Consider the following 18,330-nt stretch of genomic DNA (forward strand, 5'->3'; position numbering starts at 1 on the left):
ATTTGGTTGAATATTTACAATTTGCACTTACTATGCTAGCAATGGATACATTCTACCTCTTTTTTGTTTTTGTTTTTCTTTTTTGTGTGTGTTTTGGGTCAACCCAACGACACTCAGGGGTTACTCCTGGCTCTATGCTCAGAAATTGCTCCTGGCCGGCTCAGGAGACCATATGGGATGCTGGGAGTGAATCAAATCACCATTAGCCCTGATTTGGCACATGCAAGGCACACACGCTACCGCTGTGCTATCTCTCTGGCCCCCTATTCTACCTCATTTCTTTTCAATCACTTCAAATATTCGGGTATCCGCAACCCCTCTTACCATTTCTTAAATAAAGCCTATATGAATTCAGTAAGATACTAACAATAAATTTTAATTTAAATTTGTTTACATAATTTTTGGGGGCCCACACCTAGTGATGCTCAGAGGTTACTCCTGGCTATGTGCTCAGAAATTGCTCCTGGCTTAGGGGACCATATGGGACGCTGGAGGGTTGAACCGCAGTCCGTCCTAGGTCAGCCACATCTAAGGCAAATGCCCTAACGCTGCGCCACTACTCTGGCGCGCCCCCCCCCCATTTTTTTTTTGTTTTTTGTTTTTTGGGCCACACCTGGCGGTGCTCAGGGGTTACTCCTGACTGTCTGCTCAGAAATAGCTCCTGGCAGGCACGGGGGACCATATGAGACACTGGGATTCGAACCAACCACCTCTGGCCCCTTTTTTTATTTTTTTTGTTTTGTTTTGTTTGTTTGTTTTTTTGGGGTCACACCCAGCAGCGCTCAGGGGTTACTCCTGGATGTATGCTCAGAAATCACTCCTGGCAGGCTCTGGGGACCAAATGGGATGCCAGGATTGAACCACCGTTCTTCTGCATGCAAGGCAAATGCCCTACCTCCATTCTATCTCTTTGGCCCCCTTTTTTACTTAATTTTTAAAAATAATTTTTATTGAGGCAACAGAGTGATGATAATCCAGCCAAGAGGACATTAGCCTTGTACATAGTCAACTCAGGTTTGATCCTCGGCATCCCATGCAGTCCTCCATGTTCCACCTGGAATAATTCCTGGGTACAGAGTCAGGAGCATCACCTGAGCATCACCGGATATAACCCATAAAGCAAAAAATAATATAATGTATAGGTTTTGCCATTTTCTTTACCAGGAAAATGCTTGCTTGCTTCCATTTCAGCACAGTTTCTAATGCAGCTTATATAGTATTTTCTACTTGACTACCTTTCTCTTCTTTGGGTTTGGACACCCTCCACCAAACATATATCTCATCCATCTAAGTCTTAGTGTTAACATAAGATTATCTTTACCCTTTTGCATTATTATTTTAATGAAATGGATTGTCTTTCCTTTTTTTTGGTTTTTCAGGCCACACCCGTTTGCTCAGGGGTTACTCCTGGCTAAGTGCTCAGAAATTGCCCCTGGCTTGGGGGGACCATATGGGACCCAGGGGGATCGAACTGCAGTCCTTCCTTGGCTAGCACTTACAAGACACCTTACCTCTAGCACCACCTCGCTGGCCCCTGATAAGCTTTATTTTAATTAATAGTCCTAGTGACACTCAGGGGTTACTCTGGTTCTGCGCTCAGAAATCACCCCTGGCAGGCTCAGGGGACCATATGGGATGCTGGGAATCGAACCACTATCTTTCCTGGGTCGGGTTCGTGCAAGGCAAACACCCTACCACTGTGCTATCTCTCAGGCCTCTGATAAGCATTATTTTGAAGTTATGCCTACATCTGTGCCAATCCGAGTTTAGTATCTTCTTTTTTTTTTTTTGGTTTTTGGGCCACACCTGCTAGTGCTCCAGAGTTACTCCTGGCTGTCTGCTAAGAAATAGCTCCTGGCAGGCACAGGGGACCATATGGGACACCGGGATTCGAACCAACCACCAGTCCTGGATCAGCTGCTTGCAAGGCAAACGCCGCTGTGCTATCTCTCCGGGCCTGCATTTAAAATTTATTTTAAAAAATGCATCACATAGTGATTATAATACCTTTGTTTCTTTTTTTTGGTTTGGTTTTTGGGCCACACTGTTTGATGCTCAGGGGTTACTCCTGGCTATGCGCTCAGAAGTCGCTCCTGGCTTGGGGGGAGCATATGGGACACCGGGGGATCAAACCTCGGTCCTTCCTTGGCTAGCGCTTGCAAAGCAGACACCTTACCTCTAGCACCACCTCACCAGCCCCGGATTGTCTTATTTTTTGACAATTTTTATGTACTGTCATGTTTTTTTTTTTTTTTTTTTTTTTTTTTTTTTATTTATTTTTTTTTTGTGGTTTTTGGGTCACACCCGGCAGTGCTCAGGGGTTACTCCTGGCTCCATGCTCAGAAATTGCTCCTAGCAGGCACGGGGGACCATATGGGACGCTGGGATTCGAACCGATGACCTCTTGCATGAAAGGCAAATGCCTTACCTCCATGCTATCTCTCCAGCCCCGTACTGTCATGTTTTTAAATAGAAAATGAGCTTGTGACTTTATATATGTATAACTATTTAAAAACTATGTATTACATAATTCACATAGTTGATCAAATACATTTGTTTTTAGTTATGGTGATCTTGGAGCTGCACACCTTTTTTGTGGTGATTATCTGCTTTTCTGCCGAAATTGCTCATAGCCAGATGGCAGAGCCACCAGGCTCCCACTTGACATATGTGGGACACAAGGAATTTGAACTCATGTTCAAACTATGTGCATACAGGTAAAAGGCTCCAACACACTGAGCATTATATTCCTCTGGGCCAAGACCTCATGACTTTAGAATAATGATTTTTAAACTAGCGGCAAATTAATATATTTAGTTAGACCAAAATTGGTCCAGAGACACTGCTTAAGGTGCGTGAATTGTAAAGCCCTGGTTTCTATTTCCTTATCCTCTGGTCTCTCAGGTACCCAGTGTGGACAAGCTCTCTCCTCCAAAAGGATAGGCCAACTGTTTGGTAAAAAATATAAGTGGCTAGAGATATAGTTCAGTTGTAGAGCACTTGTCTTACATGTTCAAGGTCCTGGGTTTGATCTCTGGCACAGCCAAAACTCAATTTTTTTAGAAATACTTACAAACTTTTCTATTACTGTTATTATATTTAATTTAATTTTTTTCTCTTTAAAAGATACTATTTTGCGGGCTGGAGAGATAGCACAGCGGTGTATGCCTTGCAAGCAGCCGACCCAGGACCTAAGATGGTTGGTTCAAATCCCGCCATCCCATATGGTCCCCTGTGCCTGCCAGGAGCTATTTCTGAGTAGATAGCCAGGAATAACCCTTGAGCACTGCTGGGTATGGTCCAAAAACAAACAACAACAACAACAACAAAAAGAGATACTATTTTATTGTTCTTAATAATTTAGCACAGTCTAACTTTCAGTAATCATTTTTGCTCAGAAAATTACTTGGTGGGGGCTGGCTTAATAGCATAGCTATAGGGCATTTGCCTTATAATCGGCTGACCCAGGATGGACCCAGGTTTGATCCCCAGCTTTCCATATGTTTCCCTGAGCCTGCCAGGAGTGATCCCTGAATGCTGCCAGGTGTGGCCCATAAACCAAAAAAAAAAAAAAAAAGACGAAAGAAAAAGAAATCTATTTGGTGGAGGTGGAGGTGGGAAACTTCCAGGCTGGACTCAAATGTCTCTGCTGCAGTTGTCAGCAGCTGAACCTGCAGCTCAGCACAAGAGCCTGAGGACATGTTCCTGTTGGCCCTTTGGAGTCAGCATTACTCGGATTACCTTTAAGGAGCTTAGTGTACTCCATAGCCAAGGCCAGTGCTCAAAAGCCCTCGATTGTCCTCTTTGATGCTATTATTGCCTCTTGTACTGCTTTTATTAACAATCTTTTATAAGTTTTATTGACATACTGAATTAGAAATTGTATTTTTATTTATGATTATCAATTTAATTGGGGGTTTGGACCACATCCAGGGAACTTGGGGGGGTGCTGGATCTGTGCTCAGGCTTGACTATTGATGTGCTCAGGAAATCAATATGGTGTCAGGGATCAGAACAGGTTTGGCTGCACGTAAGTAAACACCTTACCTTCTTTACTATTGCCAAATGTCTTATCAATTTAACATACCAAGCCATTTCTAATTTTATCATCATTCTTCCTCTAGGATTCACCGAAAGCTCAGCTGCGAAGGACAATCGAGTGTTGTCGGACCAATTTATGTAATCAGTATTTACAACCTACACTGCCCCCTGTTGTTATAGGTAGGTTAACTAGTGAGCATGACTCTCAGTAAAATACTTCTTTGGCTTTAAAACCATATATAAGGGGCCGGAGAGATAGCATGGTTTGCCTTTCACGCAGAAGGTCAGTGGTTCGAAACCCGGCATCCCATATGGTCCCCTGGTCCTGCCAGGAGCGATTTCTGAGCATAGAGTCAGGAGTAACCCCTGAGTGCCGCCAGGTGTGACCCAAAAACCAAAAAACAAACAAAAAAAAACATACATAAGCATGCTAGCATTTAATATTTAAAAATAAAACATGGGGGGGGGGCACAGAGATAGCATAGCAGTAGGGCGTTTGCCTTGCAAGCAGCCAACCAAGAACCAACAGTGGTTCGAATCCCAGTATCCCATATGGTCCCCCGTGCCTGCCGGGAGCGATTTCTGAGCACAGAGCCAGGAATAAACTCCTGAGCGTTGCCAGGTGTGGCCCAAAAACCAAAAACCAAAAAAAAAAAAAGGTCATTTATTTACTCTCTTTTTTGCTTTTGTTGCAGGTCCATTTTTTGATGGCAGCATTCGTTGGCTGGTTGTGCTTATATCCATGGCTGTCTGCATAATTGCTATGATCATCTTTTCCAGCTGTTTTTGTTACAAGTAAGATACTGTTTTGAACAATAGATAGAAATGGTTGTTCTTAAATTCTGTAGCAGAAAACATTGAGTACTGAATTCTCAATTAGGAAATCATTACTCTGTGTACTTTGGTTATATGTTTTGGGGTGGGTATTTTGGTGGTGGTGGTGGTGGTTTTTTGGGGGGGTTGGTTTTTGGTTTTGGGGTCATACTCAGTGGTGATCAGGACTTATTCCTGGCTCTGTGCTCAAGAGTCATTTTTGGTGAGACTCTGAAAACCATATGTTGTGCCAGGGATAGAACCCAGGTTGACTTTCACTTAACTAGATAACTAATTTTCTTAAAAAAAAAATAAGACCTGGCGGGTCCAGAGTGATAGCTTAGCAGATTGGTTAGCACAGGGTGATTGCCTTGCACATGGCTGACCCGTGTTCAATCTGTGGCATCCCATATGGTTCTTCAAACCTGCCAGGAGTAGTTTCTGAGCACAGAGCCAGGAGTAATCCCTGAGCGCTGCCAAGTGCGGCCCAAATCCTAAAAATAATAACAATAATAATAATAATAAGACCTGACTACCTATCAGTTAATTGGATCTAACTTTATAACCTCTGTATTCATGAGTACTTAAGACTTTTTTTATTTATAACATTTATAGTATGGTTCTCTATACCTATTTCTATTGAATTTAGGACCACACCCATTGGTGCTCAGGGCTTATTCCTGACTGTGCACTCAAGAATAACTCGGGCCCGGAGAGATAGCACAGCGGCATTTGCCTTGCAAGCGGCCGATCCAGGACCAAAGGTGGTTGGTTCGAATCCCGGTGTCCCATATGGCCCCCAGTGCCTGCCAGGAGCTATTTCTGAGCAGACAGCCAGGAGTAACCCCTGAGTACCGCCGGGTGTGGCCCAAAAAACAAAAACAAAAAAAAAAAAAAAAAGAATAACTCTTGGCAGTGCTCGAGATCAAACCTCATGTATGAGGCAAGCATACCTACCTATTGTACTACCTCTCCAGCTCTGGTATTTGAATACTGGAGAGAGGAGAAAGAAGGGAGGTGGGGGGAGAAAAGAAAAGAAAAATATTTAAAAAATAAATAAAACAAAACCATAGTGGCAAATGAATTAAAGCCTGTGAGGTGTATGGTAACTGATTTGGCAGACAGAAAATCCAATCCTTGAGGTCAGAGAGAGAATAGCAGGTAAGGCCTTGCATGCATTTGACCTAGGTTGGATCCAGCACCATCTTTAAGCCTTGAACATGTCTGGCATGGCCTAAAAACCAGTTTGCTATTTTTGGCTTGGCACATTCATGGTATCATTCCCTGCAGTGCTAAGAAACCATGTGCTATCATGGGTCAAGCCCAGGGCCTCTTTGTATGCAAAGCATGCTCTCTAGCCTATAAAGTTGTCTCTAGTTCATTGTACATTTTGTCTGTTTCTGGGCCGTGCTTGGTAGTACCTGGGGCTTACTCCTGTGTTTGGGTACAGGGATTGTTCATGGCAGGACTCAGAGCACTTTATGGGTTCCAGGGATTGAGCCCAATCAAATGCATGCAAGGCGAACACCCTATTTGCTGTATTATCTCTTCAGATTGTATATTGTGCATAGTTTAATAGAGGATTAATTCACCTTTGACAAGACTAATATTGTGTCTGATTCTTCCTGAAGAATCATAGTTTTGTTATCTAGAGCCCCGCCAGGGTGTGAGTGCAGAGCTAGGAGCAAGCCCTGATTATCGGCAAGTGTGGGCCCCAAAACAAATTTTTTAAAAAAGTTTGCTTTTGGGGGCCGGAGAGATAGCATGGAGGTAAGGCGTTTGCCTTTCATGCAGGAGGTTATCGGTTCGAATCCCGGCACCCCATATGGTCCCCCGTGCCTGCCAGGAGCAATTTCTGAGCCTGGAGCCAGGAATAACCCTTGAGCACTGCTGGGTGTGACCCAAAAACCACACACACAAAAAAAAGTTTGCTTTTATTGTTACTGAGTTGTAATGTTTTTTGTTTGTTTTGCCTTTTTTAAAGACATTACTGCAAGAGCATCTCAAGCAGGCATTGCTACGATCCCACTTTGGGGCAGGTTGAAGCATTTATTCCAGGTGGCGAATCATTAAAAGACCTTATTGACCAGTCACAAAGTTCTGGTAGTGGATCTGGACTACCTTTATTGGTAAGATGAAATGTCATATAAACACAAATGCCTTATTGATACAAACATTTTCTTACACAGTGATAACCTAATTACTACAGAAACATTCCAAGACACGTTTTTTATTCTGAAAAATGGCTATAATAATATAAGATGTAATTTGATGAAGAGAAATATGCAACAAGAAAAATAAAATATGCAGGAAGAGAACCAAAAGCTCTCTGTGTTAAAAGTCAGCTCACAAATTTTGCTTTAACACAAAGTTTTTCACAAACTTTGACAGTTTGAAGGTTAACAGCTTACAAGTCTGGCATCTCTAGGTTAAAGTGATTGGTTGAATGAAGTGTGAATATTTTGGCTTCTGGATCAAAGGAAGTTTCTCCCACAGATCTTCATAGAAAGGATATATATCACTTGCCTTGGTATAACACTTGATTACCAAACACAATTTATAATAATTTTGGGACCTGGATGTGGCTCGGGAGTTAAGAGTATGGCGTATTTGAGGCCCTTGATTCAGACCCAGCACCATAACTCATGCATGTACACACTTGTACTCTATTGTATTCTATATGTGTGTATTTTATGTTCTATTCTGTATTCTGCATGTTTCATTCATTCTCAAGGTAAAAAGAAAAACATTTTGCTTTTTCTTTTGAAGGTTCAGCGAACTATTGCGAAACAGATTCAGATGGTTCGACAAGTTGGTAAAGGTCGTTATGGAGAAGTGTGGATGGGTAAATGGCGTGGTGAAAAAGTAGCAGTCAAAGTGTTTTTTACCACTGAAGAAGCTAGTTGGTTTCGAGAAACTGAAATCTATCAAACTGTGCTAATGCGCCATGAAAATATACTTGGTGGGTACAGCTTTTATTTCAGTCCTATATTCTGACAAGGTTAATGGGATATAGCATGGGAAAAGTGCCACGCAGGCTCTCGGTCTAGTAGAATCCAGTTTCAATACAACACAATCTTGAGTGCCACCTAGCCATTTTATTTACTAACATCTGAGCAAACAACTGTGACTTTCAAATTGGAATACCAGTTATTGGACTTAACTCATGTCATAAAAACTAAGTCTTTTATTGCTAAGTTAGGCCATTTTATAACAGTTACTGCTTTCACTTTCTGAGCTCACTCATATAAACACAATAGGCTGGGTCACCAGGTACATACACGCATCTGGCTTTCTGATAGTTTCAGTTGCTATTTCCCTACCTTCTAATTTAGGATACATAGCTCATTACTCTGCTCTCTACAAGACTAGGCAGTTTGCATTTGTTTTCTAGTACTATCAGAACAAATTACCAAAAACTGGATAGCTTGAAACATCAGAAATTTGTGTCTTGGGGCCGGAGAGATAGCACAACAGTAGGGTGTTTGCCTTGCACGCAGCCGATCCAGGACAGACAGTGGTTCGAACTCCAGTATGTCTTATGGTCCCCTGTGCCTGCCAGGATCAATTTCTGAGCACAGAGCCTGGAGTAACCCGTGAGTGCTGCCGGATGTGACCCAAAACCAAACAATAACCAAAAAAAAAAAAGGAAATAAATTTGTGTCTTGGAGTTTTGAAAATCCGTGGTGTAGGATGAAGTTGCACATTTCTAGCTCTTACCTACTTTCAAGAATACCAGGCATTAAATTGACCTACTCTTAACATAGTAGAATCTCATCTGATCACAGTTCTGTTGACAGAATTTCAATTGCTAAGTGATGTTACATTTAAAGGTACAGGGTAGATGTGAATTACATGTAAGGTGCATTTTTGTTTGTTTGTTTTTGTTTTTTTGGGTCACACCCGGCGTTGCTCAGGGGTTACTCCTGGCTGTCTGCTCAGAAATAGCTCCTGGCAGGCACGGGGGACCATATGGGACACCGGGATTCGAACCAACCACCTTTGGTCCTGGATCAGCTGCTTGCAAGGCAAATGCCGCTGTGCTATCTCTCCGGGCTCGGTACATTTTAACCTAGATCTTAATGACCTTTACTAGTGGAAGATGAGAAGGAAAAGAGGCCAGTAATAAGTCAGGATGAAAGGATAGATGTGATGAGGCACTTGTGGGCGAATGGGAATTTATCAGGATCAATAGTTGCCAGTCTTTTACTTTAGTAATTAAAAGTATTCATTATTTTAGATTAAGAACCATTTTCACACTACTATTTTTAGTTCATGATTTTTTTTTATTATTATTTTGTGTCACACCAAGCATTGCTCAGGAATTAGTCTTGATAGTGCTTGGGGAGCCATATGGGATGCTAGGGATTGAACCCGGGTCAGCTACATGCAAAGCGAACATCCTACCTGCTGTATTATTGCTCTGGTTCTTTATGTTTTAAGAATTACTTCCTGGGGGGCCGGAGAGATAGCATGGAGGTAGAGCATTTGCCTTGCATGCAGAATAACGGTATTTCGAATCCCGGCATCCCGTATGGTCTCCCCGAGCCTGCCAAGAATGATTTCTGAGTGTAGAGCCAGGAGTAACCCCTGAGCACTGTGACCCAAAAAACAAAAACAAAAAAAAGAAGAATTACTTCCTGGGGCCAGAACAGTGCTGCAGTAGTAGGCATTTGCCTTGTATGCACTAACCTAGGACAGACTGCAGTTCTATCACCCAGTGTCCCCTATGGTCCCCCTAGCCAGGAGCGATTTCTGAGCGCAAAGCCAGGAGCAACCCCTGAGCATCACCAGTTTGGCCCAAAAACCAAAAAAAAAAAAAAACTTCCTATATTGATAAATTCCCCAAGATTACTTTTTGTTTGTTTTCGTTTGGTTTGGGTTTTTGGGTCACACCCGGCAGCGGTTACTCCTGCTCTGTGTGCTCAGAAATTGTTCCTGGCAGGCACTGGAGACCGGACCATATGGGATGCCAGGAGTTGAACCACTGTTGGTCCTGGGTCCGCCTCTTTCAAGGCAGATGCCCTACCTCTACGCTATCTCTCCAGCCCCTGTTTGTTTTGTTTTGTTTTGTTTTGATCACATCCGGCAGCGCTTGGGGGTCACTCCTGGCTCTGTGCTCAGAAATCACTCCTGACAGGCTTGGGGGACCATATGGGATGCCGGGATTCAAACCACCATCCATTTTGGATCGGCTGCTTGCAAGGCAAACGTCCTATCTCAGTGCTTTTTCTTCGTCCCCCTCCCCAAGATCATTTTATGTGATTTTTTTTTTTCAGCCAGATCATTACAGTTTGTTGTTATCCTTAAGACTGTTTTGTGGGCCCGGAGAGATAACACAGCGGCATTTGCCTTGCAAGCAGCCGATCCAGGACCAAAGGTGGTTGGTTCGAATCCTGGTGTCCCATATGGTCCCCCATGCCTGCCAGGAGCTATTTCTGAGCAGACAGCCAGGAGTAACCCCTGAGCACCACCGGGTGTGGCCCAAAACAACAACAAGAAAAAGACTGTTTTGTATTTGTTGAGTCATAAAAGGTTACGTAAAAATATTTTATAATCATATTTAAAGAATATTTGTCATACACATTAAATTTTTACTTTATTTTTTCTTTTCTTTTTCCCCCTTCTTGGGAATTATCCAAAGTTTTAAACTTTGCAAAGTGAATGCTCTCCAGTCATATTAAATTTGTACTATCAACACATTATTCTTTTTTTTTTGGGGGGGGTCACACCCAGCAGTGCTCAGGGGTTACTCCTGGTTCTGCACTCAGAAATCACCCCTGGCAGGCAACGGAGACCATATCGGATTTGAACCACCATCCTTCTGCATGCAAGGCAAATGCCCTACCTCCATGCTATCTCTCTGGCCCCATCATTATTCTTTTTTTTTTTTTTTTTTTTTTTTTTTGGTTTTTGGGCCACACCCGGTTGACGCTCAGGGGTTACTCCTGGCTATGTGCTCAGAAATCGCCCCTGGCTTGGGGGGGACCATATGGGACGCCGGGGGATCGAACCACGGTCCTTCCTTGGCTAGCGCTTGCAAGGCAGACACCTTACCTCCAGCGCCACCTACCCGGCCCCCCCCATCATTATTCTTAATACTCTGAACAAACACTTAAAATTATTCCTAGCCACCTCTAATGACTAACCTTGTACATTTGTTTATTGAACAGGTTTTATAGCAGCAGACATTAAAGGTACAGGTTCCTGGACACAGCTCTATTTGATTACTGACTACCATGAAAATGGATCTCTCTATGATTTCCTGAAATGTGCTACATTAGATAATAGAGCTCTGCTTAAATTGGCATATTCAGCTGCTTGTGGTCTATGCCATCTACACACAGAAATATATGGGACCCAAGGAAAGCCTGCAATTGCTCACAGAGACTTAAAAAGCAAAAACATACTCATCAAGAAAAATGGAAGTTGCTGTATTGCTGACTTGGGCCTGGCTGTTAAATTCAATAGGTTTGTGATTCTACTACTGCTTTTAGTTTGCAAACATGATCGTGAGTTTAAGAGTGCTGCTTAAAGATTCTATGGGGGAGGGGGGGACAGAGAGATAGCATGGAGTTAAGGCATTTATTTGCCTTTCATGCAGAAGGACGGTGGTTTGAATCCCGGCATCCCATATGGTCCCCTTGAGCCTACCAGGAGCGATTTCTGAACGTAGAGCCAGGAGTAACTCCTGAGTGCTGCCGGTGTGACCCAAAATCCAAAAAAAAAAAAGATTCTATTGGGATATTTTATAATATTTTTGCAGGGGTCTCAAACTCGCGGGCCGTTTGCTGCCCTCCATACAACATTTTGTAGCCCTGCCCTAGAAGAATCTTTTTTTGTTTTGTTTTGTTTTGTTTTGTTTTGTTTTAGTTGTTTGGGTCACACCCCCCAATATTCAAGGCTTACTACTGACTTTGCACTCAAGGATCACCCCGACTTTGCCTCCTGCGGCCCCCAAGTAAATTGAGTTTGAGACCTCTTGTATAAAAGATATAATATTTTAATAATTTTTTGAAAGGCCAGAGAGAGTAAGGCACTTGTTTTGTGTGCAGCTGACCCAAGGTTCATTCCCCAGCATTCCATATGGTTCCCTGAGCACCTCCAGAAGTGATTCCTGAATGTAGATCCAGGAATAACCCCTGAACATCACCAGTGCAGCCCCCAAAACAAAAAAAATCATGATGATTTTTGAGATTTTGTTACTTTACACTATTATAAATGATGGTTTTTCATGCATATAATTCCTGTATCACATCTGTCACCAGTGAAGACCCCCTTCGTCAGACACACACACAAGCTCAGTTGTATGTATCAGTTCTCCCATTATTTTGCCCTCAGACATTTGTTGCTATCTTGCTGTGTATCTGCTTTTTCTTTTTGTTTTGGTCCCAGGCAGCCGTGCTCAGGGCTTACTCCTGTCTCTGCACTCAGGATCACTCCTAGCAGTCTGAGAGAACCATAATGGAATGTTGGAAATCAAATCTGGGTCAGGGCCCGGAGAGATAGCACAGTGGTGTTTGCCTTGCAAGCAGCCAACCCAGGACCAAAGGTGGTTGGTTCGAATCCTGGTGTCCCGTGTGGTCCCCTGTGCCTGCCAGGAGCTATTTCTTTTTTTTTTTTACACTCTTGAACCAGTGAACTTTTTTTTTTTTTTTTTTTTTTTTTTTTTGGTTTTTGGGTCACACCCGGCGGTGCTCAGGGGTTACTCCTGGCTGTCTGCTCAGAAATAGCTCCTGGAAGGCACGGGGGACCATATGGGACACCGGGATTAGAACCAACCACCTTTGGTCCTGGATCAGCTGCTTGCAAGGCAAACGCCGCTGTGCTATCTCTCCGGTCCGAACCAGTGAACTTTTATTTAGCATACAAGACCTCGTTCAAAACATTTCTTTTTTTTTTTAATATAATTTTTATTTTGATCATAGTGGCTTACATATTGTTGACAATAATATTTTAGGTACATATTTACATAAAATCAGGGGGGATTCCCATCACCAAATTGTCCTCCCTACACCTCCGTTTTTGTCTTACCTCCCATTTCCTCTTCCCTCACCCCCAGGGCGGCTAGAATATGTGGTCCCCTCTGTATCTAACCTACTACTTAGTAGTCTTGCACCTGTTTGGTCTTGATGCCTCCCTTAATTCCCCCTCTAACTGGAGGCAGGACTAGCTAGTTCAAGTTTCGTGGTTTTGCCTGAAAAAGAGAAAAGTAATAAACTGGGGTAAGAGTCTAATACCCTGAAAATGGGCGGAATCCTTCTAGAGGCTCTCATCATCGATTTGGGAGATGAAGGAGAAAAAGAAGGTGAAACACTCCACCAGTACCAAAAGAAGTGTCAAATATCCAGTGAGGACTCCAGCTATATCTATAAGCACCACAAAAACAAACAAACAAACAAAAACAAACAAAAAATACGCCATGGTCTTGAAATAAGAAACATGGCATAGCATATAACGAAAGAAAAGAAAGGAAGAGAAAAAAATAAGTATAACTGGGGACAACAATTTCAATAATCACACCCAAACAGAAATCGACCAAAATAGATAGGTAAATAAAAATAATAATAGGGCCCGGAGAGATAGCACAGCGGCGTTTGCCTTGCAAGCAGCCAATCCAGGACCAAAGGTGGTTGGTTCGAATCCCGGTGTCCCATATGGTCCCCCGTGCCTGCCAGGAGCTATTTCTGAGCAGACAGCCAGGAGTAACCCCTGAGCACCGCCGGGTGTGGCCCAAAAACAAAACAAAAAAAAAAAAAAATAATAATAATAATAATAAATGAAGGTAAAAAAATATATATATATAAAAAATAACCAAGGTTTTGTGCTTTTTGTGTTTTTGTTTTTTCCCTCCTGCCCTGGCACAGTAAATATTGGGGTCATTCGAAAAGGAATTCACTTGGCCTAAGAAATATGGGATTTCTCCGTCCTTGGCCAGGAGCTATTTCTGAGCAGACAGCCAGGAGTAACCCCTGAGCACCGCTGGGTGTGGCCCAAAAAAACAAAAAAAAAAATCTGGGTCAGCCACATGCAACGCAAACACTCCACCCATTGTACTGTCTCTAATTCCCTTGCTGTTAGTCTTCAGTCCCACAAACTAGAGAGATTATTCTGTACCTTTTCTTTTGGCTGACTTGATGTCTTAAGGGGATAATACTTTTTTGAAACACATATCTGAATTTCAGATATGCTTGGAGATTAAAGTCAAGTAGGAGGAGGAGCATGTTATATATTTGAGGTCCTAGATTCAATCCCCAATCACATTCGTCACTGAGAATTGCTAGCTGTAGCCCTGATAACCCCCAACCTTCTCTGAGAATGGCCCTGTGTCTATAATAAAAGTGATGACCTTACCTCTAATTATGTAAGACCACGCATCACTCTCATGAGTTTTCTTTTCTTTTTTTTTTTTTTTCTGTTACTTTTTTGGGTTTGGGGCCACATCCATAGGTGCTAAGCCTTACTCTTGGCTCTGAACTCAAGGTTCAATCCTTACAGTACTCGGGGATCACTATGTGGTGCCAGGGATCAATCTCTGGAGGGCAGTGTGCAAAGCAAACACCCTACCTGCTGTTCTGTCTCTTCAGTCCCAGCCCCAAGGATTTCTTGTAAGGGGGTGTTGAAAAGACAGAGTAATAGTTTTTAAAGAAGGTCACAAAAGTAGGAGTAAAACTCCTGTTCTTGACTCTCAATCTGGACATTGGCTTTTCTTTCAGTGATACCAATGAAGTTGATGTACCCTTGAATACCAGAGTAGGTACAAAACGATACATGGCCCCAGAAGTGCTAGATGAAAGCCTGAATAAGAACCATTTCCAGCCCTATATAATGGCTGACATCTATAGCTTTGGCTTGATCATCTGGGAAATGGCTCGTCGTTGTATCACAGGAGGTAGGTATCTAGGTACCATGTTTTAGGTAGGATTATATACTCATTTTATGAAAAGCAGCAGTATGGTTACATAATGTTGAAGTCCTGTAAGTCAGGAATTTTCAAGACAGCTCCCAAATTTTGTAATTGCTATAGAGGGACTCATCATATGTTGTTATATCTAAAGAAATTCATGTATCTTTAAGGGGTAATGACACCCTCCCTGTAATGGCAGTTGAGTTGAGACATGCTCCCTGTAACTGACAACTGCCCCAAAGTATTAAAAGGGGAACCAACCTGGCAGTTAATAGGAGAGCCCAAGAGACCCAGGCCCAGAGAAAGCATTGGGCAAGATGCTGCCTGCTTCATAACTAACTCTCTCTCTCTATCTCTATCTCTCTCCCTTTCTCCCTCTCTCTCTCCCTCCCCTCCTCTCTTTTCTCCTCTCCCCCACTCCTCTCTCCTCTCGTCCCCCTCCCTCCATCCCTCCGTCTCTCCCCTCTCTCCCCTCTTCTCTCTCACACCCAGACCTACAGGCCTTCCCTGGCCCTCTCTGGCCAGTAAATTACCTGTCTCTCTCAGGAACACCTACACACTCCACAGTGGCAGACTTCAGACCCAATTCTGGGTTGATACATTTTGGTGGCCCTGGATGTGCACCTCACCCCACCCAGTCGCCAGGGTTCCCCATCACCACCACCGGCCCTTGCAGTCTTACAACTTTGCGGCTTTTGCAGCTGGCTCCTGAATTCCCTTAAATACATCAACAATCATAGAAGAGGGGCTGGAGCAGTGGCACAAGCAGTAAGGTGTCTCTGCCTTGCCTGCGCTAGCCTAGGACGGTTCGAGGTTCTATCCCCCAGTGTCCCATATGGTCCCCCAAGCCAGGAGCAGTTTCTGAGCGCATAGCCAGGAGTAACTCCCTGATCGTCACTGAGTGAGGCCCAAAGACAAAAAAAAATCATAATGACAGCTACGATTTATGTATATTACTATGATTTTTAATATGTCTATAGAAATACTTAAAATATATTTTGTACAAGATATTAAATATAGCTCAGATTGATCGCAGTGAAAAGATAAAAATCAAATAAACAATGGGGAAAATGTCAGAAGCAAGTGAGCGCAAGTTCCCAGAAGTCCTCTGAGTGCAGTGGCCTTTGATGTGCTTAGTCTAGCAGCTAATGGTGATAGTTTGTGGGGTATTGTCATCAAGGGGAATTCATTACAGACTTAGTATTTAAGGATTTTACTGGCTGGTGGTTATATGGGCACCTTCTGCCTAAATAAAAAGTACCAAAATGCCTAAATTCCCAGAAAGAACACAGCTCTGAATAGGACCCTGATTGGTCATTATAAGTGAATCATCCAGAGACAGTGCTGTAATTCATCATTCTTGCCTTGCAGGTATGAAGCCATGGGTTTATGGGTTTCCTCAGCACTGCCAAAAAAAAAAAAAAAAACAAGAAACAAAATCACCTGCTGTGTGAATTTTTGTATTCTTTCGTACTGCCATAGTTCATTAAGTTGATGTATATTATTTTCCTTACCACAAGTATTTCCTCATTCTGTTTTCTCACTGCCTTCAGGGATAGTAGAAGAGTATCAGTTGCCATATTACAACATGGTACCTAATGATCCTTCATATGAAGATATGCGGGAGGTTGTGTGTGTCAAACGTTTGCGGCCAATTGTATCAAATAGATGGAACAGTGATGAAGTAAGTGAACCTCAGCTCCCCCCCCCCCCAGGAGGTGATCATTATGTTGCCAAACATTTAACATTTTTACCTACTCATTTTATTCTCTTTACTTTTCAGTGTCTAAGAGCAGTTTTGAAACTGATGTCGGAATGCTGGGCCCATAATCCAGCCTCTAGACTTACAGCTCTAAGAATCAAGAAGACACTTGCCAAGATGGTCGAATCCCAAGATGTAAAGATCTGACAGTTAAATAACCAGGAGGAGAAATTCTAACCTGCAAAACTGTTTCACCCATGGAACACGGTGGAATTAGAGTAGAATAAGGATGTTAAATTGGTTCTTAGACTCTTTCCTCACTACAACTTCACAGGCTGCTAATATTAAACCTTTCAGTACTCTGTAGGATATAAGCTGGGAACTTCTAAGTCCTTCATTCTTTACATATGGACAGCTTTATTTTAAATGTGGTTTTGATGCCTTTTTTATTGGATTTTTATGAACTGCATCAATACTTCAATCCCAATTAAATCACAGTCAAACTTTGGGTACTGAATAACCTGTTCATAAAATAGTGCTTTCTGTGAAAGCCTTAAGAAGATAAATGAATTCAGCTGAGATGGAGAAACAATACACTTTTGCTTTCTACCAAGAAAATGCAATTTGTTTGTATTCTACCTTTGTAAACAGCCTATGGATCATGGTCTGTTTGGGATACTCCTTGGTTTGTAATAGTTTGTCATGCCTTGATAGCAGTGTGTGTGTGTGTGTACGCGTGTGTGTGTGTGCGTGCGTGTGTGCTGTGTGCACCAAAACTCCTGCTGCCATTTGAATTAGAAGAAAATAATTTATGAATGCAGGAAGTTATTGGTGATTGTTGGTTTTGTGCTTTTAAAATGCATTGTTTGACCATATTTTGCCAATTATATAAAAGCCATTTCAAGTGAGCTAGCTTCTCCACCAACTTTACTTTTTAGCATAAAGTTGATATAAAGGCCAAAAGAAGTTTAAAGTGTCTGTAAATTTGGACTTTTTCTCCCACAAATATCCTTTTTTGGGTGGGGGGAGTGGTGTGATTATTTTTATCATGAGAAGAATCCTATTCAGAGTTGGAGCTTCCAATGCTATGAGCCCTCTAAGAAAACACTTCGTATTGGAGTGCATTACCAATTACTGCATTTGATAGCAATGTAAGTGCCTATAACCATGTTCTGTATTCTTTATTCTCAGTAATGTTTAAAAGGGAAATTATTTATATTTTGTGTATAATATTCTTTATTTACAAACATTTCCTTTAACACCTCATTTTATGATATACATACATTCTTACTGTAGAAACCAACTCACTGGTACCTCATATCTATCTTTAAGCATTCTTGTAAATTAAAAGATCATCAAAATATTATAAAAGTAGAACTACATATTAACATACAAATGTAGTATATTAAATCTAGGATTTTATTAATTTCAGGCAAAGATTTTCATTAAAATTAACTTTTTTTAGAAAAATAAAAGGGTCCTCTCTAAATTTATATTTAAAAACAGCTATAAACATCCACAGCTATCTTACAATGTAAGATTTGAGGTTCCTTTTCATTTTTAGTAATGGGCTTCCAAAGCAAACTCCTGAGACTTGGGATTTTTTATTTCAATTTGCAACTTGTAAAGACAAAAAAGTTCAATATCTAATCACTTTATACTATATAGCTAGCTTTTACTCAATAAAATACATATTTTATAGATGCCTTATTATCCCAAGAAGTAATTCTAATTTCCTTAAACTTACACACTTTAATGATGCCTTTTAAATATCAATGCCTTTCTGAATTAACAATTCACAGGTGCATCAACTGAGACCGTTTTCTTTGAAACAAAATGTGATACCATAGGAAGAAAATAACTTTAC

At 41.9% G+C, this 18,330-nt stretch overlaps 1 protein-coding gene across 2 annotated transcripts in view; it reads left to right on the forward strand.

Moving 5' to 3' along the window:
- Window positions 1-17,905, forward strand: part of BMPR1A (bone morphogenetic protein receptor type 1A) — a 103,535-nt gene extending 85,630 nt beyond the window's left edge. For both annotated transcript variants that reach the window (XM_049790684.1, XM_049790685.1), the window contains 8 exons: window positions 4,125-4,221; window positions 4,737-4,836; window positions 6,839-6,983; window positions 7,624-7,816; window positions 11,028-11,325; window positions 14,571-14,746; window positions 16,315-16,445; window positions 16,545-17,905. In XM_049790684.1, the coding sequence (XP_049646641.1) occupies window positions 4,125-4,221; window positions 4,737-4,836; window positions 6,839-6,983; window positions 7,624-7,816; window positions 11,028-11,325; window positions 14,571-14,746; window positions 16,315-16,445; window positions 16,545-16,670 (1,266 nt within the window). In that variant the 3' untranslated portion in view covers window positions 16,671-17,905. The remainder of the gene's footprint in view (window positions 1-4,124; window positions 4,222-4,736; window positions 4,837-6,838; window positions 6,984-7,623; window positions 7,817-11,027; window positions 11,326-14,570; window positions 14,747-16,314; window positions 16,446-16,544) is intronic.
- The last annotated feature ends 425 nt before the right edge of the window (window positions 17,906-18,330 follow it).

Source organism: Suncus etruscus, chromosome 17 (assembly GCF_024139225.1).
Source record: "Suncus etruscus isolate mSunEtr1 chromosome 17, mSunEtr1.pri.cur, whole genome shotgun sequence".
NCBI lineage: Eukaryota > Metazoa > Chordata > Mammalia > Eulipotyphla > Soricidae > Suncus > Suncus etruscus.